The sequence below is a fragment of the Zootermopsis nevadensis genome, unplaced genomic scaffold (assembly GCF_977971745.1).
Source record: "Zootermopsis nevadensis isolate Lab colony 2312 unplaced genomic scaffold, Znev_1.0 Znev_ptg000007l, whole genome shotgun sequence".
In the NCBI taxonomy this organism is placed as follows: domain Eukaryota; kingdom Metazoa; phylum Arthropoda; class Insecta; order Blattodea; family Termopsidae; genus Zootermopsis; species Zootermopsis nevadensis.
The window spans coordinates 10,999,547-11,027,485 of NW_028259139.1; the positions used below are offsets into that span (position 1 = coordinate 10,999,547).

The window sequence follows — 27,939 nt, forward strand, 5'->3', positions numbered from 1 at the left end:
TTATAAGATGTGCTGAGAACTTTGTCCCTTTACAAGTGCAGTCTCTGTACTGTTTAAATAAGTTGAAATTTACCTGAAGAAGTTCTTCCAAAATTTCTCTTTGTATGTTTCCCTGTGACTTTTCTTCCATATAGGGTTATTCTGTAAGCTTTGTAATTCATATTACTCCATAGACAAGTAAAATGGGGCAGGTTCAAGTTAATTGACTTATTGTCACCAGCACCCCTTCCAGTAGTCATATAGTAGTATGCAGTGCGGACAGTTGCAAAATTATGCTGAAACCTGAGCTGCACTTCTGTCAATATGAGTCTCACATACGTATCAGAACTAATTGTTTCTGCCTAGAACATTGGTCCAATAATTTGTTTACCAATCATTGCACACTGTACTAATTGTTTTGGAGGAAAGATGTCCATGCAAATGAAACAACATTTCTTCGCCATCATGAACTGACTGAAAATACCACTTGCAGTCCCAGGAAGTTATGATGACATTTTCTCTGACACTTAGCAGAACCATTTTTCATGATTCATACAGATGAACACTGTTCAATGTAAAATCAGACCATATCCACACACAATAACCAGTACTTAATATGATGTTAAATGCAGTTGCACTGTCATATGAAAAATAAAAACAATTGTTGTTAGCACTTTTCAGTGATTCATGTAGTTTTCCTACCAGGAGCCAGAAGTAACACTTGCATTAAACACTGTCAGTGGATATACTGTATAAGGGAGTTAGATTTTAGAATGTGACAGAATTTAAAAACTTAGGACACTTGTCCTGTAAGCTTGTGATCTTACAGGGAAGTGTCATTCATGATGCATGTATGAATGCTTTTATCTTTATAACCAAAAATATTAATTTGGGATTTTTAATCTGTGAAAGTTCTCACAGAACTTGTAGTTGTTCTATGATACATAGAACACCATAGTTCTGAAATATTAGGTTATAAGGTGTCTGGGTTTTTTAGGACAAGTCGATAAATTACATGAAAGGTGCAGTTGTATGTGGTGTTATGAAGCAGATTTGTGACACACTGTATTCTTTGAGTGGTGTGCTGAAAAAACAAAAGAAAAAGAGAAGTGAAGAGAAACTGTCATGAAGTTACTTTATTGAATCTTAACACTGTTGGGCACTACTGAAGCAAACATAATGGTGTAACATTAATAATGCATGCTGTTCATTGAAATTTTGCAAAACTGAGTAGTGACATTGTACTTCAACCTTTATCGTATCGGAATAGGGAATCTCTGTATTATGGGACTGGTGGATGGGCTTTACCTAAAGGTAGAATGCTAGTGCCATGCACCACGAGCTGGGTCACGTGAGATGCATCATACGGACGATAAAGGTTGAAACGAAATAGTTGTCTAGTAAGCGCAGAGTCTCAAATAAATCCCCTGAAGCAAAACTTTAAAACCAAAATTGAATTATACATAAACCGTGAGTAAAACAAAAGTTATACTATAAATGTCACTGAAAGAATTACACAATCTTGCTTTCATAAATGTAACTTGTGCTTATATATTTCTACAAGAGCTTCATTTCACAACTGCCATTAAATATAAGTCATTCTTTCATACAACAAAGTTAAACACATGTTAATTTGTATTGTAGTTTTCTGGGTTGATGCTGTGTAATCTTAGGGATGGTGATCCTAAAAACTTTGTAGGAACCTGTTACCTACATCATCTGTTCTGAAAAATAAGGCAGTAGGTTCCTACAGAGGCCTGTAACTCATACTAGAATACATGGCATCATAACCGAAATGACCACAATACAAATTCTTGCTACTGTGAAAACCTCAAAGTTTTTATCCAAATTATCTGTGTAATTTGTTCACCTTTCCAAGCAAAATATACATATAAAAAACTTCATGCTAGATTCAGGAACATATTTACCTTACAAATGTAGAAATATATATCACTCAAGCTGCAAGCATACACACACTCATGTACGCATATGCATGCATACATACAAACATGCATGCATACATACTCCACAAAATGATCGCTAGCGGTGTAAAATTTCATAAGCATATCATTAATATTCTATCCCACAACCAACTTCATATTTGTTATTAAAATATATTTCTTTCATCATTTTGTTAATAAATGTTTGCTAAATACATAATAATATGAGTTAACATCTTTAACACTTTTTAATAGAGAAGGCATTTATCAAATACAACACAAGGACGGTATGCTTTGTATCACAGATTTACCGTGGGTTTTTAAACACAGTTGAAGGAACTGGGCCATTCACAAATGTTTATTAATTTAATTATCTAGCATATTCTCTTACATGCATTAAACCACATTAGATATGTTTAATGCATTAGTATTCAGATTCTGTCTAAATGATTATATTTTCTCAGGTTGTAGTAGTTAGATTCTGTTTCAGGAAGAAATTAATCTCATGTAAGAATGGAGTGGATGCTATATAATAAGTTAATAGTCTAATTGTAAGGAAAATTAAGTGCCTTTACTTTGGCATTCATGTATGCATGCCAATCTAAAATTTATCAGAGAGCTATAGTAAATCAAGTATGAAAGGTAGTCTAGAGGAGGACCTCAGCTATATACGTATATCTGGACAACTATTTGGCAGTCTAGTTTGAAACAACTGGCAGGTAAAACCGATGTTTCGGCGTGTCTCTTGTATGTTTAAATGGAGGCTCCTTTGTTTCAAGCAGAGAGGCAGGACAGGGTCCTGTAACCCTTGGAGCAAATTCCTTTTTGTAAGACGAAGCCGTATGGGAGGAAGAGTGATCTCCAAGCATTATATGGGAAGTGTTGGAATGTCGAGTCTTAGTGACTCGCTCGGTCGTGCCTTTGCTTGTGTGGAAATTACCATATGCCCTTGCTTCACTCTGTCCATGGAATGTTCCCTCACCAACGGAGAGATTGTCCTTCCTCATAATTCTCTCTGACCGTACTTGTTGTTGCTGCTGTTGTTGAATGGATGAAGATGACCATGCTGAGCTTCTTCGAACAGCTCCCTGATGACTTTGCTGATCTGATGAAGATAGGATGTTTGACTGGTGAAGTACTTCTCCAGGGGAGACACCTTGCCTGTGAAGAGCACTTAAACTTTTCCTGTCCTGACTTTGTGAAGAGTTACTGATGTACTGACCCATCTCACAGAGGTTCGAAATGCTTTTCCTTTGAGCTGATGCAGCTGACGAGATGGTATGTAGGGCCTCTGTTGAGGATGTTGTGCCTTTTCGATGGAGAACTGCATTGGTAACATCAGCAGAAGAGGAAGTAATAACACTTTTCCTGTGATGGCTACCTGATTTTGTACCAGAATCAGTGACTGTGCTTTGAATGGTGCTGTCAGATGTGCCACTGATGGCTTGTCTAAATTCACTACTGTTAGCATGGGTCTTTGAGAGCTTCCTTTCAAAAGTGGAAGACTGGGAGTTTGTGGATTGGCTTTTTGCATCAAATGATGTGTGGAGTTCATTCAAAACAGATTTTTTCTCAGAAATATCAGCCTGTTTTGAAGAAACTTCCAGTTTCTTAGCTTCATGGGGGGTAACTGATGTAAGTTTTGTGCTTGAAGTGCCACTGATAGACTGGGTAACACTTTGCTGCTGAAGAGACTTGGCTTTAGTTGCCTTGGTCTCTTGTCCTGTGATGGTATTAGTCACCTGTTTGGTGACCATCACTATAGTTCCATCATCTAGAGTTCTTGTTTCTTTTATGGAGACAGACTTCGTAGTATCTCCACTATGTTTCTGGCTCCTGTCTTCATGTGCTGACTTGCTTGAGGAATTATTTATTGTCTCATTGGTGGCTGTCATATTGATACTATCATCTCCAAGAGTTATGTGTGACTGCATGTGTTGTTTTCTGTTGAAAGTGCCAGTAGACTTGCCTGCTGCAGGTACAGACTGTTTTCTCTTTTGTTGGAAAGTATCTTTGCTTGTAGTCTTGATTTCCATAGTTCCACTTCCTACAGTCAGTGTATCTGAATGTTTCTTAATTTCTGCTTTTTCTCCCTTTACCTCTTTGAATTGTGTCTTTTGTGATGATACACCTTGGAAATCACCTCCAGTTTTTAGATTATCTTGAGGTTTCTTGATGTTTGCTCTCTCCCCTCTACCTGGTTTAAAGTCTTCCTTGGTTCTAGGACTTCCCTGAAATTCACCTTCAACTTTCAAATTGTCTGGATGTTTCTTCATTCCATGCCTCTCCCCTTTACCTGGCTGGTAATCATCTCTAGATCTGTGGATCTCGATGTCACCTTCAACTTTGAGGTTATCTTGGTGCTTCGTAATTTCGGCTCGTTCACCTTTAACTGGTTTGTAGTCATCTTTAGACCTAGGACTGCCATTGAAGCTTCCTTCTACCTTGAGGTTATCAGGATGTTTCTTCAATTCTGCTCTCTCTGCTTGCATTATTTTATAATCATCTCGAGATCGCCTGCTTTCAAATGTGCCTCCTATTTTCAGATTGTCTTCATGTTTCTTCACCTCTATTCTCTCACCTCTCATCACCAAGCCATAGTCATTCTTGGATCTCAGGTCTTCAAATCTTCCCTCAATTTTCAGATTATCTTCATGTTTAGTGATTTCTGCCTTCTCCCCTCTTGTTGCCATGTAGTCATCCCTGGATCTAGTATATACAACATTCCCTTCAACTTTGAGATTTTCTGTATGTTTCTTTATGTCTGCTCTTTGTCCTTTGACTGCAGTATAGTCATTTCTGGATCTATGATCTTCAAATGTGCCTTCAGGCTTTAAATTATCACTGTGTCTCTTTATCTCTGGTCTTTCACCATAGACAGGTTTGAAATCATCTTTGGGGTGATGATCACTAAATTCACCTTCCACTTTAAGATTGTCTGAAGGTTTTATGGGTGTTTGTTTTTCTGATCTCTGTGGCTGGAAGTCATCTCTTGATCTTCGACCAACAAATTCCCCTTCAGGCTTTAGATTATCAGGATGTTTAATAATGTCAGCACGATCGGCAAGACCTGGTTTAACTTCAGTGGGCCTTTCAAAATCACCTTCCAGTTTCAAATTATCCTGATGTTTCACCTGCTTAGGTCGTTCTCCTTTGGAAGGAGTGAAATCATCCCTGCTTCTGTACCCTCCAAATTCTCCTTCAGGTTTTAAATTATCTGGATGTTTTACAATACTAGCACGATTACAAGGACCAGGTGTTTCTTGTAGAGGTCTCTCAAAGTCGCCTTCTAATCTCAAGTTATCAGGGTGTTTGATGAGTGATGGCCTTTCCCCTTTCCCTTGTGTAAAATCATCTCGAGTTCTGGGGCCACCAAAGTCTCCTTCTGGTTTTAGGTTATCTGGATGTTTTACCATATCATAACGGTCACCAAGTCCTGTCTTACAATGTACTGGTCTTTCAAAGTCTCCTTCTAATTTCAAATTATCAGGATGTTTAATAGGTGATGGCCTTTCTCCTTTACTGGGAGTGAAATCTTCATATGATCTTGGGCCACCAAACTCTCCTGCTGGTTTTAGATTATCAGGATATTTTTTTATTTCAGGACGCTCACCCTTCACTGGTTTGTAATCATCTCTGGTTCGAATATTGACAAATTCTCCTTCTATATGCAGATTATCTTCATGTTTACTAATTTTGACCTTTTCTGTTGTTTTAGCAGTATAATCATCACGAGATCGATGTACATCCCATACTCCCTCCAGTATGAGATTGTCTTCGTGCTTTGTTATCTCAGCTCGTTCTCCTCGAACTGGTTTGAAATCTTCTTTGGAACTTGGGGTACCTTCAAAATTTCCCTCAGTCTTAAGGTTGTCTGCATGCTTTTTTGGTTGAACCCGTTCAATAGGTACAATTTGATAATCATCCCTTGTTCTTCTACCTCCAAACTTAGCATCAGTAAGCTTAAGATTGTCTTCATACTTTATCAATTGTGTTCGTTCCCCTTGTACTGCCTTATAATCATCTCGAGATCGATATTCTGAGAATTCCCCCTCAACTTTCAAATTATCTTTATGAACTTCAACTTCTGCTCTTTCTCCTTTCAAGCCTGTGAAATCATCACGTGTTCTTTGCACATGGAATTTGCCTTCCATTTTCAGATTGTCTTTATGTTTAGTAATCTGTGTTCTCTCTGTCCAACTTATGGTATCTTTGTCTCTGGCACGAGTATCTATAAAGTCACCTTCAAGTTTTAAATTGTCAGGATACTTTACAACCTCAGGCCTGTTACTTTTTACAACTTGATAATCGTCTCGAGAACGGGGCCCACCAAATTCTCCTTCGGGTCTCAGGTTATCCACATGTTTCTTCACTTCAGATCGCTCTCCTTTTACAGGTTTGTAGTCATCTTTGGGATGTAGGTCATTGAAGTCACCTTCAAGTTTTAGATTGTCTAGATGACGAACTGATTTGGACATTTCACCTTTCATGGCAGTGAAGTCATCTCTGGACCTAAATGTACCAAATTCACCCTCTAGTTTCAGATTATCAGGATGTATCTTTATCTCAGCTCTTTCACCTTTAGCAGGTGTAAATTCTTTTGGACGGTCAAATTCTCCTTCCATCTTTAAGTTGTCCGAATGCTTAATTGGTGTTCGCTTATCTCCTCTTTTAGGTTGATAGTCATCGCGTGTCCTGGTTCCACCAAATTCGCCCTCTGGTTTCAAATTGTCCAGGTGTTTCTTCACTTCCGGTCTTTCACCTTTCAATGGCATATAATCATCTCTGGGCCTGTGAGACTCAAAATCACCTTCCAATTTCAGGTTGTCTGGATGGCGAATCTGCTTTGGCCGATCTACTTTTAGGGGAGTAAAGTCATCTCGTGTCCTGGTCCCACCAAATTCACCCTCAGGTTTCAAGTTATCAGCATATTTCTTCACCTGTGCCCGTTCTCCAACAAACACATTGTAATTATCTTTTTTCCTCAGATCAATGAACTCACCTTCCATTCTGAGGTTGTCTTCATATCTCTTGATTTCAACCCTCTCGGTTTTTGTTCCAGAGTAATCATCCCTTGATCGATAAGCATCTACATTTCCTTCCAGTTTTAAATTGTCCACATGTTTCTGTACCTCAAAACGTTCTCCCTTAACAACTCTAAAATCATCTCTTGTCCTGCTGTCAACAAAATCTCCTTCAATAACTAGGTTATCTACATGCTTCTTCACAGGTGTTCGCTCAACTTTAATTGGAAGAAAATCATCCCTGCTCCTCTCAACACTGAAATCACCTTCCGGTCTTAAATTATCAGGATACTTCTTGATATCAACTTTTTCACCTCTTCTTGCCTGGAAGTCTTCTCTTGATCTTGGAGTTCCTTCAAACTGTCCATCAGGCCGAAGATTGTCTTTTGGTTTCCTCACTTCAGCACGTTCGCCATGTTTTGGTTTGAAATCATCCCGAGTTCTTGGTGTTCCTTCAAAGTCTCCTTCTGGTCTGAGATTATCTTGTGGTCTCCTAACATCAGCTCGGTCACCTCTAGTGGGTTGGTAATCATCTCTTGACCTTGGTGTTCCCTCAAATTGTCCTTCTGGGTGGAGATTATCGGTAGGTTTCTTAATATCAGAACGGTCTCCCTTCGTCGGCATATAGTCATCCATTAATCTTCGTGTTCCTTCGAAATCTCCTTCTGGTCTGAGATTGTCCTTCGGTATCTTGACATCAGCCCTCTCTCCAGGGCCATACTTTTGAGGTTGAGGACGATCGAAATCACCTTCCAATTTGAGGTTATCTGGATGCTTAATGATGTCAGCTCTATCACCAGGCCCATATTCATCTGGCTGAGGTCTTTCAAACTCTCCTTCAGGCCTCAAATTGTCCTTCGGTTTCTTTATATCAGCACGATCGCCTCTTGTTGGCTGGAAGTCATCTCTTGATCTTGGAGATCCTTCAAACTGTCCTTCAGGTCGAAGATTGTCCTTTGGTTTCTTAACATGAGCCCTCTCTCCAAGGCCATACTTTTGAGGTTCAGGACGATCGAAATGACCTTCCAATTTGAGGTTATCTGGGTGCTTAATTATGTCAGCTCTATCACCAGGACCATATTCATCTGGCCGAGGTCTTTCAAACTCTCCTTCTGGCCTCAAATTGTCCTTTGGTTTCTTTATATCAGCACGGTCACCTCTTGTTGGCTGGAAGTCATCTCTTGATCTTGGAGATCCTTCAAACTGTCCTTCAGGTCGAAGATTGTCCTTTGGTTTCTTGACATCAGCCCTTACTCCAGGGCCATACTTTTGAGGTTCAGGACGATCGAAATCACCTTCCAATTTAAGGTTATCAGGATGCTTAATGATGTCAGCTCTATCACCAGGCCCATATTCATCTGGCTGAGGTCTTTCAAACTCTCCTTCAGGCCTCAAATTATCCTTTGGTTTCTTTATATCAGCACGATCACCTCTTGTTGGCTGGAAGTCATCTCTTGATCTTGGAGATCCTTCAAACTGTCCTTCAGGGCGAAGATTGTCCTTTGGTTTCTTGACATCGGCCCTCTCTCCAGGGCCATACTTTTGAGGTTCAGGACGATCGAAATCACCTTCCAATTTGAGGTTATCTGGGTGCTTAATGATATCAGCTCTATCACCAGGACCATATTCATCTGGCCGAGGTCTTTCAAACTCTCCTTCTGGCCTCAAATTGTCCTTTGGTTTCTTTATATCAGCACGGTCACCTCTTGTTGGCTGGAAGTCATCTCTTGATCTTGGAGATCCTTCAAACTGTCCTTCAGGTCGAAGATTGTCCTTTGGTTTCTTCACATCAGCCCTCTCTCCAGGGCCATACTTTTGAGGTTCAGGACGATCGAAATCACCTTCCAATTTGAGGTTATCTGGGTGCTTAATGATATCAGCTCTATCACCAGGACCATATTCATCTGGCCGAGGTCTTTCAAACTCTCCTTCTGGCCTCAAATTGTCCTTTGGTTTCTTTATATCAGCACGGTCACCTCTTGTTGGCTGGAAGTCATCTCTTGATCTTGGAGATCCTTCAAACTGTCCTTCAGGTCGAAGATTGTCTTTAGGTTTCCTGACATCAGCCCGTTCACCATGTTTTGGTTTGAAATCATCCCGAGTTCTTGGTGTTCCATCGAAGTCCCCTTCTGGTCTGAGATTATCTTGTGGTCTCTTAACATCAGCTCGGTCACCTCTAGTGGGTTGGTAATCATCTCTTGACCTTGGTGTTCCTTCAAATTGGCCTTCTGGGTGGAGATTATCGGCAGGTTTCTTAACATCAGCACGGTCTCCCTTGGTGGGCTTATAGTCATCCATTAATCTCCGTATTCCTTCGAAATCTCCTTCTGGTCTGAGATTGTTCTTTGGTTTCTTGACATCAGCCCGCACTCCAGGGCCATACTTTTGAGGTTCAGGACGATCGAAATCACCTTCCAATTTAAGGTTATCTGGATGTTTAATGATGTCAGCTCTATCACCAGGACCATATTCATCTGGCTGAGGTCTTTCAAACCCTCCTTCAGGCCTCAAATTGTCCTTTGGTTTCTTTATATCAGCACGGTCACCTCTTGTTGGCTGGAAGTCATCTCTTGATCTTGGAGATCCTTCAAACTGTCCTTCAGGTCGAAGATTGTCTTTAGGTTTCCTGACATCAGCCCGTTCACCATGTTTTGGTTTGAAATCATCCCGAGTTCTTGGTGTTCCATCGAAGTCCCCTTCTGGTCTGAGATTATCTTGTGGTCTCTTAACATCAGCTCGGTCACCTCTAGTGGGTTGGTAATCATCTCTTGACCTTGGTGTTCCTTCAAATTGGCCTTCTGGGTGGAGATTATCGGCAGGTTTCTTAACATCAGCACGGTCTCCCTTGGTGGGCTTATAGTCATCCATTAATCTCCGTATTCCTTCGAAATCTCCTTCTGGTCTGAGATTGTCCTTTGGTTTCTTGACATCAGCCCGCACTCCAGGGCCATACTTTTGAGGTTCAGGACGATCGAAATCACCTTCCAATTTAAGGTTATCTGGATGTTTAATGATGTCAGCTCTATCACCAGGACCATATTCATCTGGCTGAGGTCTTTCAAACCCTCCTTCAGGCCTCAAATTGTCCTTCGGTTTCTTTATATCAGCACGATCACCTATTGTTGGCTGGAAGTCATCTCTTGTTCTTGGAGATCCTCCAAACTGTCCTTCAGGTCGAAGATTGTCCTTTGGTTTCTTCACATCAGCCCTCTCTCCAGGGCCATACTTTTGAGGTTCGGGACGATCGAAATCACCTTCCAATTTGAGGTTATCTGGGTGCTTAATTATGTCAGCTCTATCACCAGGACCATATTCATCTGGCCGAGGTCTTTCAAACTCTCCTTCTGGCCTCAAATTGTCCTTTGGTTTCTTAATATCAGCACGGTCACCTCTTGTTGGCTGGAAGTCATCTCTTGATCTTGGAGATCCTTCAAATCGTCCTTCAGGTCGAAGATTATCTTTAGGTTTCCTGACATCTGCACGTTCACCATGTTTTGGTTTGAAATCATCCCGTGTTCTCGGTGTTCCTTCAAAGTCTCCTTCAGGTCTGAGATTATCATGTGGTCTCTTAACATCAGCTCGGACACCTCTCGTAGGTTGGTAATCATCTCTTGACCTAGGTGTTCCTTCAAATTGTCCTTCTGGGTGGAGATTATCAGTAGGTTTCTTGACATCAGGACGGTCTCCCTTGATGGGCTTATAGTCATCCATTAATCTCCGTATTCCTTCAAAATCTCCTTCTGGTCTGAGATTGTCCTTTGGTTTCTTGACATCAGCCCTCTCTGCAGGGCCATACTTTTGAGGTTCAGGACGATCAAAATCACCTTCCAATTTGAGGTTATCTGGGTGCTTAATGATATCAGCTCTATCACCAGGCCCATATTCATCTGGCTGAGGTCTTTCAAACTCTCCATTGGGCCTCAAATTGTCCTTTGGTTTCTTTATATCAGCACGATCACCTCTTGTTGGCTGGAAGTCATCTCTTGATCTTGGAGATCCTTCAAACTGTCCTTCAGGGCGAAGATTGTCCTTTGGTTTCTTGACAGCAGCCCTCTCTCCAGGGCCATACTTTTGAGGTTCAGGACGATAGAAATCACCTTCCAATTTGAGGTTATCTGCGTGCTTAATGATATCAGCTCTATCACCAGGACCATATTCATCTGGCTGAGGTCTTTCAAACTCTCCTTCAGGCCTCAAATTGTCCTTTGGTTTCTTTATATCAGCACGGTCACCTCTTGTTGGCTGGAAGTCATCTCTTGATCTTGGAGATCCTTCAAATTGTCCTTCAGGTCGAAGATTGTCCTTTGGTTTCTTGACATCAGCCCTTACTCCAGGGCCATACTTTTGAGGTTCAGGGCGATCGAAATCACCTTCCAATTTGAGGTTATCTGGATGCTTAATGATGTCAGCTCTATCAGCAGGCCCATATTCATCTGGCTGAGGTCTTTCAAACTCTCCTTCAGGCCTCAAATTGTCCTTTGGTTTCTTTATATCAGCACGGTCACCTCTTGTTGGCTGGAAGTCATCTCTTGATCTTGGAGATCCTTCAAATTGTCCTTCAGGGCGAAGATTGTCCTTTGGTTTCTTGACATCAGCCCTCTCTCCAGGGCCATACTTGTGAGGTTCAGGACGATCGAAATCACCTTCCAATTTGAGGTTATCTGGGTGCTTAATGATATCAGCTCTATCACCAGGACCATATTCATCTGGCTGAGGTCTTTCAAACTCTCCTTCAGGCCTCAAATTGTCCTTTGGTTTCTTTATATCAGCACGGTCACCTCTTGTTGGCTGGAAGTCATCTCTTGATCTTGGAGATCCTTGAAACTCTCCTTCTGGCCTCAAATTGTCCTTTGGTTTCTTTATATCAGCACGGTCACCTCTTGTTGGCTGGTAGTCATCTCTTGATCTTGGAGATCCTTCAAATTGTCCTTCAGGTCGAAGATTGTCCTTTGGTTTCTTGACATCAGCCCTTACTCCAGGGCCATACTTTTGAGGTTCAGGGCGATCGAAATCACCTTCCAATTTGAGGTTATCTGGATGCTTAATGATGTCAGCTCTATCACCAGGCCCATATTCATCTGGCTGAGGTCTTTCAAACTCTCCTTCAGGCCTCAAATTGTCCTTTGGTTTCTTTATATCAGCACGATCAGCTCTTGTTGGCTGGAAGTCATCTCTTGATCTTGGAGATCCTTCAAACTGTCCTTCAGGTCGAAGATTGTCCTTTGGTTTCTTCACATCAGCCCTCTCTCCAGGGCCATACTTTTGAGGTTCAGGACGATCGAAATCACCTTCCAATTTGAGGTTATCTGGGTGCTTAATGATATCAGCTCTATCTCCAGGACCATATTCATCTGGCCGAGGTCTTTCAAACTCTCCTTCAGGCCTCAAATTGTCCTTTGGTTTCTTTATATCAGCACGATCACCTCTTGTTGGCTGGAAGTCATCTCTTGATCTTGGAGATCCTCCAAACTGTCCTTCAGGGCGAAGATTGTCCTTTGGTTTCTTGACATCAGCCCTCTCTCCAGGGCCATACTTTTGACGTTCAGGACGATCGAAATCACCTTCCAATTTGAGGTTATCTGGGTGCTTAATGATGTCAGCTCTATCAGCAGGCCCATATTCATCTGGCTGAGGTCTTTCAAACTCTCCTTCAGGCCTCAAATTGTCCTTTGGTTTCTTTATATCAGCACGATCACCTCTTGTTGGCTGGAAGTCATCTCTTGATCTTGGAGATCCTTCAAACTGTCCTTCAGGTCGAAGATTGTCCTTTGGTTTCTTGACATCAGCCCTCTCTCCAGGGCCATACTTTTGAGGTTCAGGACGATCGAAATCACCTTCCAATTTGAGGTTATCTGGATGCTTAATGATGTCAGCTCTATCACCAGGCCCATATTCATCTGGCCGAGGTCTTTCAAACTCTCCTTCTGGCCTCAAATTGTCCTTTGGTTTCTTTATATCAGCACGATCACCTCTTGTTGGCTGGAATTCATCTCTTGATCTTGGAGATCCTCCAAACTGTCCTTCAGGGCGAAGATTGTCCTTTGGTTTCTTGACATCAGCCCTCTCTCCAGGGCTATAATTTTGAGGTTCAGGACGATCGAAATCACCTTCCAATTTGAGGTTATCTGGGTGCTTAATGATATCAGCTCTATCACCAGGACCATATTCATCTGGCCGAGGTCTTTCAAACTCTCCTTCAGGCCTCAAATTGTCCTTTGGTTTCTTTATATCAGCACGGTCACCTCTTGTTGGCTGAAAGTCATCTCTTGATCTTGGAGATCCTCCAAACTGTCCTTCAGGGCGAAGATTGTCCTTTGGTTTCTTGACATCAGCCCTCTCTCCAGGGCCATACTTTTGACGTTCAGGACGATCGAAATCACCTTCCAATTTGAGGTTATCTGGGTGCTTAATGATGTCAGCTCTATCAGCAGGCCCATATTCATCTGGCTGAGGTCTTTCAAACTCTCCTTCAGGCCTCAAATTGTCCTTTGGTTTCTTTATATCAGCACGATCACCTCTTGTTGGCTGGAAGTCATCTCTTGATCTTGGAGATCCTTCAAACTGCCCTTCAGGTCGAAGATTGTCCTTTGGTTTCTTGACATCAGCCCTCTCTCCAGGGCCATACTTTTGAGGTTCAGGACGATCGAAATCACCTTCCAATTTGAGGTTATCTGGGTGCTTAATTATGTCAGCTCTATCACCAGGACCATATTCATCTGGCCGAGGTCTTTCAAACTCTCCTTCTGGCCTCAAATTGTCCTTTGGTTTCTTTATATCAGCACGGTCACCTCTTGTTGGCTGGAAGTCATCTCTTGATCTTGGAGATCCTTCAAACTGTCCTTCAGGTCGAAGATTGTCTTTAGGTTTTCTGACATCTGCTCGCTCACCATGTTTTGGTTTGAAATCATCCCGTGATCTCGGTGTTCCTTCAAAGTCTCCTTCTGGTCTGAGATTATCTTGTGGTCTCTTAACTTCAGCTCGGTCACCTCTAGTGCATTGGTAATCATCTCTTGACCTAGGTGTTCCCTCAAATTGTCCTTCTGGGTGGAGATTATCGGTAGGTTTCTTTACATTGGGACGGTCTCCCTTGGTGGGCTTATAGTCATCCATTAATCTTCGTGTTCCTTCAAAATCTCCTTCTGGTCTGAGATTGTCCTTTGGTTTCTTGACATCAGCCCTCTCTCCAGGGCCATACTTTTGATGTTCAGGACGATCGAAATCACCTTCCAATTTAAGGTTATCTGGATGCTTAATGATGTCAGCTCTATCACCAGGACCATATTCACCTGGTTGAGGTCTTTGAAACTCTCCTTCTGGCCTCAAATTGTCTTTTGGTTTCTTTATATCAGCTCGATCTCCTTTTGTTGGCTGGAAGTCGTCTCGTGATCTTGGAGTACCTTCAAACTGTCCTTCAGGTCGAAGATTATCTTTTGGTTTCCTTACATCAGCACGTTGTCCTTTGGAAGGTCTTTTGTAGTCCTCTCTGGATCTTGGAGAACCTTCAAAACTTCCCTGTGGTCTCAAATTGTCTGCTGGTTTCTTAATATCATATTTTTCTGCTGGGCCATATTGTATTGGTTGAGGCCTCTCAAAATTTCCTTCCAATTTTAAATTGTCAGGATGTTTTATAATGTCAGCTGTGGTGCCTGGACCATATAATGTGGGTTTTGGTCTTTCAAAATCGCCCTCAGGTCTCAAGTTATCTCTGGGTTTTGTTGCTGGAAGACGTTCACCAGCTTGGTATTTTGGTGTTTGTGGCCTCTGAAATTCTCCTTCAAGTTTCAAGTTGTCTGGGTGTTTTTTAATTTCAGCACGATCACCTGGTTCATATTTATGAGGTCTTGGCGTTTCAATATCACCCTCAGGCCTTAAGTTGTCCTTTGGTTTTCGCACTGGTTCACGATCACCTTTCGTTGGTTGGAAGTCGTCTCTTGAACTAGGTGATCCTTGAAAAATGCCTTCAGTTCTCAGGTTATCTTTAGGCTTTTTTATATTTGCCCTGTCACCCACGCTTGGTTTGTAATCATCTCTGGACCTTGGCGATCCTTCAAATTCACCCTCAGGTTTTAAATTATCTTTTGGTTTAGTTGGAACTGGTCTGTCTACTATTGCCATTTTGAAGTCATGTTGAGAGTGAGTTTTTCCATCAAAGTCCCCTTCTGGTTTTAAGTTATCCTTTGGTTTCTTCATAGATGCTTTTTCACCTTTTACCATCTTGAAATCCTCTTTTGATTTTGGTGTTCCTTCAAAGGAACCCTCAATTCTTAAATTGTCTGTATAACGCTTTTGTGTCTGTCTCACATCTTTGTCATGGAATGTCCTATAGACTTCTTGTGAGGTAGTGATGCAGTTTTCAAAATTTCCTTCATCAACACACAAGTTGTCTTGTCTGATGATGCGTTGAATTCCCTGCCGTGTTTGTGGTGTCTTATATTCTTCTGTATTAGTTGTCTCAAAGAACATTTCTCCATCCTGTTTTGTCCAGGTTCGACGACGTTCAGCTCTCTCTCGCCTGCCAGTCTTTTCTGTAAATTCTGATTTAGATGAGGATTCAAAGGTCATAGTACCCTCAGTAGTTAAGTTGTCAATATGTTTCTTCACTTCAGTCCTCACAGTGTTTTGGTGTGCCTGGTAAGCTTCTTTAGAGCTGGAGATGCCCTGGAAGTCACCTCGCATAGGCACGAGGTTGTCTCGGTGTCGGCGAGGCTGTTCTGGTCTAACAGCCCAGCGTTCGGGATAATCATCACGATTCTTTGTTGCACTCACAAACTCGCCTTCTGGGACATGAAGGTTATCTGGGTGTCGTTGAATAATTGCCCTCTCTGGTGTGACAGCTTTGAAGTCTTCCTTCTGGTGGGAGGTTCCCTAAACATACATTTTGGACAAAGTAATGAATTAAACTGCTAAAAAGAAATTATTCAGAATGAATATGTTATAGCATTTAGTAATCATGTACAGGTTGCAGGAAATTCAGTGCAATGAATGTGATCTTATGATTGGATGTAGTGTAATTGAAAAGCTCTGGTAATCAACCTGGAAGGAACTGATTAAATCTGACATTTGCAGTGTTAAATCAATTAATTATTCGCAAAGTAATGAATAGAAAACAGTAGTCAAATTGTATTTTGCAGTAAACGTTTTCCTACAACCTGACTTTAGTGTCACATTAACAAAGGCCTTCATACCCACTTCAGTAATATATTTACTGTTCGAAAGATATATTTTTATTCCTCACATCGTATTCAAGCAGATTATTGAGTTTGTTGAGCCCTGATTTCCAAAGAAACTTTTCGTAATGACTTGGGAATTTCTTTCATAATCAAAAATGCCTTACCTGGAATTCTCCTCCTCCCACAATGAGATTGTCACTGCGCCGACGAACTTTCTCAGCCCTTTCTACTACTTGGAACTCTCGGAACTCACTACGACTAGTGGTCTGTGCAAATATCTCTCCTTCCAGTTTGGTCCATGTGTTACGTCGAATGAGGGGAGGGCGCTCACCCGGTTCACCTGTGAACTCTGTAATGGTCTTTCGTTGGCCAGTGAAATCTCCACTGGGTTTTAAATTGTCATCTGGTTTTTTAATGTCAGCCCTGTCCCCTCGAACAACTGTAAATTCATTTTTTCTTTCACCAATGAATTTTCCTTCTGATTTTAAATTGTCTTCTGGCTTCTTTACAGGAGCTCTTTCGCCTCTGATGGCTGTGAACTCATCTCTCTTTTGGCCTGTAAATTCCCCTTCAGGTCGAAGGTTGTCTTTAGGCTTTTTAACATCAGCTCGTTCATATTTTAAGGGTTTGAAGTCATCCTTAGATTTAGGAGTTCCTTCAAAATTTCCTTCAGGCTTCAGATTGTCTCTTGGTTTGTTGACTTCTACCCTTTCCCCTGGGCTAAACTTTGATGGCTGAGGTCTTTCAAAATCGCCCTCTAGTTTTAGATTGTCAGGATATTTGATGATATCAGCCCTATCACCTGGACCATATTTTCTTGGTTGAGGTCTATCAAAGTCACCATCGAGTTTCAAGTTGTCAGGGTGTTTAATGATATCAGAGCGTCCTCCTGGGCTGCTTTTTATTTTTTCAGGTCTGTCAAAATCACCTTCCATTTTCAGGTTGTCTGGATGCTTGATAATATCTGCTCTTTCTCCAGGACTATATTTAGTAGGATGTGGCCTTTCAAATTCTCCTTCAGGCTTCAGGTTGTCTTGTGGTTTCTTTATTTGTGGCCGTTCACCCCTTGCAACAGGAAAATCGTCTTTCTTTCTACCTGTAAAATCCCCTTGTGGTTTCAGATTGTCTTCTGGCTTTTTGACAGGTGCTCTTTCACCTGTGAGTGCTGTAAATTCATCACGTCTCTCACCCATAAACTCTCCTTGTAACCTGAGGTTATCTTCATGTTTCTTGATTTCTGCACGTTCTCCTTTAGTGATGGTGTATTCATCTCGTCTTTCCCCCCTGAACTCACCCTCAAGTTTCAAATTATCTTCATGTCTCTTAATTTCTGCACGTTCTCCTTTAGTGATGGTGTATTCATCTCGTCTTTCCCCCCTGAACTCACCCTCAAGTTTCAAATTATCTTCATGTCTCTTAATTTCAGCTCTTTCTCCTCTCACCGGCTTGAAGTCCTCTCTTGTGTGGGGGGTGCCTTGAAATTCGCCTTCTAAGCGAAGATGATCCTCATGGCGACGAATTTCTGCCCTTTCACCACGAACAACTTGGAATTCTTCTCGGAGGTGACTCTGGCCACCGAATTTTCCTTCCAGTTTCAGGTGATCTTCATGTCTAAGCACAGGCGCCCGCTCTCCTCTCACTGGCTTGAAATCTTCTCTTGTATGGGGGGTGCCTTGGAATTCGCCTTCTAGGTGAAGATGATCTTCGTACTTATACCTAGAAAGAAGGTTTTAATAGTGTTACTAGTTTTGTCTTGTATGCAGCTGATTGGCATTGGCAAAGAAGAAAACAGATCAATTATGGTGTTTGTCCAGTTTACACTTGATATTATGCCATTCATGCTGAACTTGCTTAAAAGTGGTGATTTTACTAAATTTTTCATTGCCACATGTGTGATTGTTACCATCCATTAAATATTGTTAATGTGTCTTTTGACGATTTCTGTCTTCTGGGTTGTTGCCCTGTGTAGTCTGGTCGGTGTCTACCAACGTTTTGGAGGTCATACTGCCTCCGTCATCAGGGCGATCGCAGTATGACCTCTGAAACGTTGGTTAACATCGGACAGACTACACAGCGCAACAACCCAGAAGACAGAAATCTTCATACTCGCCGCTCTGAAAACCTCAAATCTTACATAAAAGTGTCTTTTCTTGGCAGAGTGTCTTGTTTGATTAAACTGCTCGTGTCATGAGGGCATGTAGGGCGACATGGAAATTACATTATGTGCATTATTAATTATGTTAGTTGAAGTTGAGTAGAAAGCATCAAGATCCATCTGTTTTTACCCCTGGGAACAGCATGTCATCCTTCAAACAGGTGTTAGGGTGCATCAGAGCAGTATTTTACATGGAAATGAAGAAAGTAACGACCAACATCCCATCTGAGGATCGAACCCTGACTCCCCAACCTGTAGCTAGTCACTGTACTGTGTTTTTTCTCATATTTTTACTACAAGAACAATAGAAATGTGTCACATGATTTACTTATATATTTTTTATTTTACTACAACTGTACATTTATTTAAACCCACGGGTAAATGTGCCCAAAAATATATTCAACTACTGGAGATTAAGTTGTCAAAATCCATATGCAATTTCAACCATGCTCCAATAGCTTAATAATCATGTTTTTCCTCTGAATTTTCCCAGTGGATGACCTCCTGACCCTCCATTTCACATGTGCCCCCCCCCCCCCCCCCCACTGCAGTTTACCTCCAGTTTGAAAACTGTGACTATGCTACGATGCCTCTAGTGTTGCTGGCGTGGTCACCTCTTTGTCTTACCTGGACTGTCTGTCTGCATGTTTCTCGTCGTAGTCGGCGCGGTAAGAAGATACTGTGTCCAGTTGTCCATCAGGCAGTTCCAAGGCAGTGTGCAGGCGATGGAGTTTGGGGCGCTGCGCCTCCTCTGACGTGTATGGGTGGTAAGCGGCGTGCGACTGCGAAGTAACACCACCGAGTCCCACATCTGGCTGCAGGTCGAACGGAGGCTTTTCCGACTCTGTACGATGAGGACATCGATGTCGACTGTGAACGTATGTACACAATTATTATTAACTTGAGGAGCTCAACAGTTGTTAGACGGTCAAGTCATTCCCTGCCTTTTATGGAACTCGAAGGTTTAATTAATCTTTTCACAAGTGTCCATCATTGGACCCTATCCTGAGCTAAATGCATCCAGTCCACATTCAGTTTCATAAGATCTATTTTAATAATATTTTCCCATCTATTCCTATACTTCCTATTCCCTTCAGACATTCCATATAAAATTTGGTTGACATATTTATTTTTATTGACAAGGAAAAAGACTCCTGAATTAAAATAAAGCACTTCTTGTTTGGAAAAAAAAGGAGGCGAAGACAGGAAGAGTACCCCCCCCCCCCCCCCCCCAGTAATTGCTGGATGGGAGGTTCTGATGATTTGAAGAATTATTGTCCGTGCTAGGAATGTTCCGTCATACATTAATGTAGGAATTTAATAATGGCAGATATTGAGGCCCACCTAAATTTAAAATGACTACTCAGAGGAAAGGTTTACCAGAATTTTCGTCAACAACACAGATAGTTTACGCATGTAATCTCCGGTTACCAGAGGAAGAACTATTAACTTACGTTCTCATTTCTTGAGCGATTTTGAGTGCCAGAATTTACGCGCAACAACGTGATAAATTCTTGCCGTTCTACATCCGTCCAGCCTGTTCTGCGGTGATCCTGCTTATTTTCTAACAGAGCAGTGTGGTTTGACTATGAGGAGTGAGAAGTGCATTTATATGCGAAAAATAACGTGGACATACATGCACAAAATTTACTTCCGATGTTTCAGACTTTATCGTTCGTAACTGACTAAACGAACTACGAGAAACAGAGTCTAGCTCCATCGAGAAGCTGATATTTGCTAAGATAGTAAATAAATTGCTTGAGTTTTATGGAACCGGAAGGTTCATTGTCGTGTTCACAAAAGCCCGTCACTGGCCGCTGTCCTCAGTATAAGAATGAATTCCACATCCTACCATCCTATTTCCTAACATTTTAACATAGTCCTTCCATCTAAGTCTAGGTCTTCCGAGATGTCTCTACCCTTCAGGGGTAAGAAGATTGTTATGAATTGTGACTAAGAGAATTTCAAAGGCGACAGTCATGACCCAGTAACCACGTATAGCGTACTGTCCAGCCGAGATTCAAACAGTGCTTCTCGAATACAAGTACAACGCTATCCCGATACTCAGAGCTCTTGGTCAGAAACAGTTCTGAACCTGCGTTAACTCCAAACTCAACTCGCTCTACAGCTGTTTATCAGAAGAGTAGACCAAGGAGACCCGAGTTCAATCCCGGGTAAATGCAAGTGAGACTCGTGTGGACGAAGTGGCACTGGGGAAGGTTTTTCTCCGAGTTATTTGATTTCCCGCTGCTAATCATCTTTCTGTCATTGCCTCTATACTCATCTGTTCCAAGTTTGGTCGGCCATGGAATAAGTCAGTCGAACCTCGTATTGTGTGTCGACTTCACTTACTTCTTAACTTACAAGGCCAATATAGTTAAAACCTTAGGAGCTCGTAAGTAGGTGAAGGATAAATTTGTCAACACCCGCGGGCAGAGTGTCAAACTTTGTTACAGAAAACAATTCGGTGTAGGAGTAAAGACGTGGAGTTATATTCCATAGGTACCCGGTTTGAATCTCGAATATTGAACACAGCGGTCGATTGATTAGCAGCCCGCTTCGTATCCTGGCGGAACGGGACTCATATCTTGGCCTCGTGGCCGACTATCATGATTTGAGGTTTTCGTGATTTTCCTCAGACCTTTTATGCAGTGGCAGCGGAAACTGTCGTGAGATTGATTAGGGAAGGCTTCTTAGAACAAAATACATAAGGGAATTTTAGATAATTTTAATTGTTATAACTTTAATTATTTGAACTCCCTCTAAAGAACTGTCTCATCCGGTCTTCTACGGCCATCCACCTTCATTTTCACCTAAATCTTTGGTACTTACACTTGCACCGTTATTTCTTTAAAAAAAATAGAAGTGGCCGACTTAAGTCTCGCATTGTTTGAGAATGTTTGAGAACTAAGTGTTGAGGAGAATTTTGGAGCTAGGAGAGATGAACTAAGAAATACGCACGAAATATTCTATAATGAACGATTTTCATCAAATTTTATTTGGATGATTATCTCATGGGTTAATTGGGCAATTCGTTTAGACGAAATTGGAAAGCGTATAAATGTTGGTTTTTAAAAACTTTATACAAAAGTTGGCATGTAAGATATAGTAGTACATAGTAGGATAATATTAAAATTAATCCATATAATTATGATGTGGGGGTGTGATCTGGATTAACCTGGCTTAGTATGTGGTACAGTGGCTGACTTTTCGTGAATACGGAGATGAACCTTTGGGACCCATAAAACAAAATTCCTTAATCACACGAGTTCGATGAAACTTCCCCATGGAATTGGGTCTAATTCCATGGTTGTGGGTTCTGATCGCAAAGCACAAGTGGCATTGATCCAGGAAGTGTATCGTAATTGCCCACGCTCTCTGACCGGGACCTCACGAACGATGGTGAAGGCACGACATTAAAAAGCATGTACACTTCGCTGGTTACATGAATTTGACTACTTCGCGTTTCATTGTTCCCCCACAAATAGAAATGCGTGCGTCTGCGTCTTTTAATATCTATGCGTGTACATGAAAACAGCGTGTTCGTGGGACCAATGAACTGTCACGGCATAGAACCATTATATTTCAGTCGATACTGTCTGACAAAGCAATTTGATGTACCGGTAGCGCTCTGCACTAATGTCAGGAAGGTACCCATTTCGAATCTCGTTTAGGTCACCAGTTAATCTGACTGAAATTTTTCGTTTTTTAATTTTTCACTCTCTTCAAACGAATGTCGATCTCAGTCATTGAAACAGGTGACAGCCGTCTGCATCCATGGTCTGTAACCTCTGTTATTGTAAAAGAGTTGTTAAATAACCCCCCCCCCCAAAAAAAAAAAAAGAGGAAATGTTTGAAGATGGCTGTCTTGTGGGTTGTAGCGCCATAAAGTATGGTAAAAGGTTACCGACGTTTTCACAGGTGCTTGCTAACTCCATCATCAGGGCGATGATGTGTGGTGGTGGATGATGATGGAGGTAGGAATACCTCTGAAACGTCGGTGAAATTCTACTGAAATACGCGGCGCTACAACCCGGACGACAGTAATCTTCATACCTGCGTTCGCGTCCGGACGTACTGTTAAACTGTTTATAACCTGAATTATTTAGTACAGAAAAGAAGGAAGTTTTGAATAAAAGTGTCAATTTTAAGTAGTAATGGCAAATTAGTGATTTGTCTGTATCCATCACATCATAGAGGAATGTAGGGAGAGTCAAAGAATATGTCTACGCCTTCTGAATGTCGGCAGTGGATATGAGATGCTTCACGCTCCGGCATATTTATCCCTGGGTATCAAATCTAGTCGTTCATCTCATAATCCTCAGCTGAAAGAATTATGACGGTTTACTTTATGATTTATATTAAATGTACAACTTTTCATCCTTCGCATTTAATTCGCTGCGCCAGTGGCGTTTGTTATTATTAATTTTCCGTGAAGAGTGGAATAACTCCACAAACGACTAGGAAATATTTTGTAATGTGTTGGTTCTCTTGTAGTCGGCAGAATATTTTGCTCTAAGTTTGCAATTCAGATTTCTGGCCGGGCAAAGTGACTTCAGCGCTGAGCTTGAAATTTATCAGGTCAGAAGTGTTATGTGCTACTTGTGATCTGGAGGACGCGAATAAACCAGTCAATAAAGTTGCAAGAGTAAAGTCGGTCAAGGGAAGGAATTGCATATCATTTACAAGATTATAATAACATATATGGGCCTGTCTATGTCTGCCTCTCGCGTCATCCATCGCATCGTTGAAACAATGTCTTTGATGCTATTGTTGCATTTCATATGTCCTTGGTTAATAATAACCAGAGTCCTAATATTACTACTCCAACCCCATTTTTATGTAATTAGGTGGAAGGTCACATAGAATTTTAAAATTTTGGAATATACTTAGTGGCATCAATTAATTATTTATATTTTTATATAGAAATTATTTACTGCCGTGTGAGTGTCTTGAAAGGCAAGCAGGTGGATGGCTTAAACCATCAATTAACACTGATTATTTAAGAGTGTGGATAGAACTTTAACATAGACTTTACTGCTGACATCTAGTGGAACGGATTATGTCAGATTACGAATTTATTTTGTAGATATGGTTGTCTCTCAATGAACGAAATATTGATTGATTGATTGTTTAACGATCCTGTTTCAGCAACAGGTGTAATATTATATCAGTATTGGGAAGATGATTTGTATGTAGAGACGTGGAAAGAAACTGTCTTGGCCTACTGAAGATAATTAGGAAACCCAAAACCGAAATATTCAACGGATCTCAGGTTATAGGAGGCTGTCGTGACCTATTTTAAACTGCTGTCCAAACATTTATATGTAAGAACTGAAGAGAAGAACGAAACACTTCAGTAAGAATGACCTGTGACCCTACCGGGATCTGAACCAGGTACACCAACTTCACCGGTATCATTTGTTATTTTATATAATTTCAGATTCCATGCTGTGTAACTAATGCGATTGATAAAGTGTTGTTATTAGCTCGATTACTTAGATTGAAAAGTTAGACATTACAAGGCTAATGCACTTTGCTACATGCTGGTATATTTCGCTTAACACTTTGAAACCGAATCTCAACTAAATAGTATTTGAAAATCCAGCCCGTACCGCAAAGAAAACATAACACTTAACCATTACAAAGTCAAATTGGTCAATGCTGTTTGGGGAAATAATCACTGTTTATTGTGAGAATCATACGAAAACCACAAATACACTGTGGTCAAAATGCAAAGTTAAGACTGGTGGTATATGTATTTACCATTTGGCTTAAGGGATTAATGTGATGTGGGGTATTTCGAAAACCGTATTACAGTACCACGTGATTGCATCTCCGTTACGTGCACTTTAAATACATATAACAAACGAGGGCTCACCAGACATGTCTGTTGGAGGATCGATTTGGAGATATCCGACGAACCTCCGCTGAAGGCGCAACGGGGAAACAATTATACAAATAGCCATATTCTGTCAGTAGCGGTGTGGCCGTTATGATGCTGGCTGAAGCGTTTTGAGAAACCCTTGCTGACACTAGATGATGGATAATTCGCGGATGTGCTGGAACCGACGAAGTAGCGCAGACGAGAGCCATAAGACACGTCTCCCGTAGACTGCCAGCTGGGCGATCATCTGCTTGCCCGCAAAAGTTGTGGGCACTGTGTCGATACCAGACATGCGTACTGCGGTTTTCAAGCTCCTTTGTGTCAGACAGGAGAGGCAAATGCCCCAACAGACACCTCCAAAATAATGTCAATGAACTCGTGATTGACTGGAATCTTGATAAGGGCCAATTCCACAGAAGTTATTTTTCGTGACACAAGGGCTCGACATATTTTTTCCAGAGCTAATCACTGATAAGCGACTAAAGAAAATTACTTACTTACGCAGTCTACACTCTTCATATATAATTGTTAAGGCGATAAATTAAGGGCGAGATTAGCAGGACATATGACACTAAATAACTCACTAACTAACCAGCCACTGGCCCTTATCTTAAGGCAGTTGAATCCAGTCTACCGCCTCCCAACTTATCTTTATAAATTCAAATTTAATAGTATCCTCCTTCTGTGCCTTTGTCTTCAAAGTATCTCTGTCATTCAGTCGTCCAACCAAAATTTTGTAGACATTTCTCATCTCTCCTATAAGCGCTACATATCATATCCATCTCCTCCTTTTTGATTTGATTAACCTAATAATATTTGCTGAAGAGTACAAATTATGTAGCTCATCGTATAGCAACCCAGAAGACTGCAGTCGACAAGAGAAAGCAGGGTTGTAATCGTGCTAGGTGAGGTAGGAGGGTCTGTGCGAGGCAGAATTTGGCACATGTGAACGGCACAAGCTATAACTACTCTAAGAATTTCTTTTGAATTTTTAATCGACCGGTGAAGTTCAAGAGTCTTGAACGGGTCAAGGCCCCCAAAACACACGCCATTGCTCGCCCCTTACTTAACAACAAACCCTAACATGCTATTCTTGTTTAGATATCTCAATCGATAACACAGCCAAGAGTTCAAATGCCAAGTTCCTGTCGACACGTAAACTGGTTCCTGCAGTGACTTTTTGACACGTGACCCATAAGGCTGGCTTAATGTGCAGCAGGAGTATAAGACTGCATGGTATCTTAAAGCGAAATATGTAAACCATGCATCACCATGCGAGATTTGAGGTTTTCGAGACGGTGAGGCGTCACGAACCAGGTGAATTCAGCCCAGAGCTACAATCGCTATGTAAGTTCCATTATGTTCCCATCTATACTTAGGTCTACCAAGTAATCTCTTCAGTTCAGGTTTTCTTCCGTTACGGTAAGAGACGAAGTCCAAGTCTGAGGTTCTGTGTTGCGTTTCGTGAGATGCTCAATTCCCACTCTAGAGTAGCACCCATTATCGGCTGTCTACGATGACTTGTTCGTATATTCGAAGCAACCTTCCATATCTGGAGGCCGTCTCCTCCAGTCGTAACCAGAAGTGCGCAATGATTCGTGAGTCATGCACTCGTCCGGGCGAATAGAGAAGGTGGCGTTATACGAAGAATCCACCCATTGCATTGGTGGATTGTGGGAACAGTAGGTTGAGTGTACAGGTAGCCCTCGATTTGCTCCGATTCCGATTGCCCTGATTCGTCCAGGAACACATCCCCGGCGTAAATCTAGGCTACCTGTATTTGTTTCGACGATTTTGGCAATCACAAGTCGAGGAGACTCACTGACCTCGGGCCTGTTCCCGATGCCATAGAACCTTGAAGTATGGTTTCTGTTTCATTAGGATTCTACACTTGGTATTTGATTTGTCAACCCAATAGCGCACAACTCAAATAGCGGCTAATTTGCATCTCTGTTCTTTTCATTTGCTGCAGGTGAAAATGTGTTTTTGCAAAGTTAATCAAGTACACCGTATTAAGACTATATTATTATTCCACGCGTTTCGTTACGTGTGCGTTTTATAAAAATATTCGAATGGAAGTTAGTGGATATAAAATCGATGTTTCGCGGGTGTCAACCTGAAATCACGCTTTGATATAAATAGCAGTTTTTGAGAAAATCGATGAAATTAATGTTTTACATTTGGATGCACACCGTTGTAATACACATAATTCATACTGGAATACCCATCCAATTACAGCAAGCATTCATGTTATAGACCTGTTTATTTTACGCGTAACATGTTTCAGTGTATAAAGGTTCGCCTTCACGGGAATCTTCTCATTTATTTGCAGCGAAAGCCACACAAGTCTCACAGTACTGTTCTGACCATTATTACGGCAACATTGATGTCACAATCAGCCACGTAATATTGAACGTTCCTATAGAGTTAAAAGCACTGAAGTAAAGTGGGCTGGAAGCTTGTGTGTGACAAGGAAGAACTCAATTTGAATTCTTGAATATTAGTACAAGATAACGCTGTCGTAGTGTTTGGAGCAATTCGAATAATTTCGTGTCTTAAGTGGATACAAATATAAAAGTTTTATTCTATTCGATCTTTTTTAGAAGCATCTCTTAGAATTTTAACGAGATTATGCTGTTCCTTCGATGCAAGTAATGAATATTTTATATTAATTTCAGAGTTATTAAATGCAGAATGAATAATGGTCAGATTAATTTTCCAAGGTCTAAGTGATTTACGCTGCAAATAAATTGTTATTCGTAAAGCGGAGGTTATATTGGTTCCCATATAAATTAAAATAAAATTTGTTTTACTATTATTTTAGGTAGAATCCAAATTTAAAATTTAATCTAATTGTAAGTCCTTTGATTACTTGATTGCTTAATTTAAGCATAGTTTTTTATGCACGTGGTGTAAAGGCCAGGAGATGCTGACAACGTTGTGACTATTCTTTTTAAACCCAACGGTAACTATATGTACCATATGATTTTCAAATATATTACTCTGTATTTTTTCCACAGCTTGTATTTATGGGTTTCAGTGATTCTCAGAATAAACAGCATTAACCAGTTGAACTTTGTAATGGTAAAGAGTTGTATTTTCTTTGCGGTACGTGCTGAATATTTAAATATTATTTAAATGAGCTTTGCAAATACGGCAACAGCGCGGAGATAGTACTGACCTTCATGTTGGCTGTGCCTTTGTGTAGGATAATAAATGCAACATGGCTGCGGTTGTCCCGTGTATGGACTGGTTCAGGTCACCTGGTCCGGACGTGGGATGCTGTAAGATGCATCACGTCATCGCAAAACAGGTAGGCGGCAGGTGAGAAAGTTATGGGTGTGAGGCAAATCTGGTGCAGTATAGAGGAGAAAATGGTGGTTTCCGAATAAGGTATAAAGAAGGGAGCATCAGAATACTATGGAAGTTAAATTTTAATAAATGACATCTTTTTTTTCCTCAGACGGCAATTTGATTCGCAATAAAATGTAAAACCTCATTTAACTTAATGCTAACCTGACCTTTACGTGGTAAACTTGGATATTGTTGAACGGAGACATGGCGCCATAACCACTGCATTTACAGTGGAGGAAATTTCATTTTGTAATTCCAGAAAACCTACTCAGTGCGGTAGTGCAGTCAAATTTAGATTTCTTTACAAGTTTTCTTCTGACTAATTTCCTGTATTCGCAGTCATGAATTACCACTCCACTTGTCTCGATTCTGAATGAAGCGTTCTTAAAAGGGGGGTTTATAAACCGTGGCCAAGAATATAAGATAAAAG

General features: G+C 41.1%; 1 protein-coding gene and 1 long non-coding RNA gene across 5 annotated transcripts in view; one reads left to right on the forward strand and one right to left on the reverse strand.

Moving 5' to 3' along the window:
* Positions 1-1,089: 1,089 nt before the first annotated feature.
* The window catches only part of Sdb (SAXO downstream of blistered), a 46,406-nt gene continuing 19,556 nt past the window's right edge, over positions 1,090-27,939 (reverse strand). Inside the window, exons 2-5 of one of the 3 annotated variants that reach the window (XM_087344260.1) lie at positions 18,896-19,138; positions 16,278-17,829; positions 13,396-15,808; positions 1,090-13,122 (exon numbers count right to left, since the gene is read on the reverse strand). In XM_087344260.1, coding sequence (XP_087200386.1) covers positions 2,618-13,122; positions 13,396-15,808; positions 16,278-17,829; positions 18,896-19,138 — 14,713 coding nt within the window. In that variant the 3' untranslated portion in view covers positions 1,090-2,617. Of the gene's footprint in view, positions 15,809-16,277; positions 17,830-18,895; positions 19,139-27,939 lie in introns of all 3 variants that reach the window. The other 2 variants (XM_087344261.1, XM_087344259.1) reach the window with 2 other exon arrangements.
* Positions 19,053-27,939, forward strand: part of LOC110834425 (uncharacterized) — a 41,130-nt gene continuing 32,243 nt past the window's right edge. For both annotated transcript variants that reach the window (XR_002544587.2, XR_015533931.1), the window contains exon 1: positions 19,053-19,146. This is a non-coding gene — a long non-coding RNA (uncharacterized LOC110834425). The remainder of the gene's footprint in view (positions 19,147-27,939) is intronic.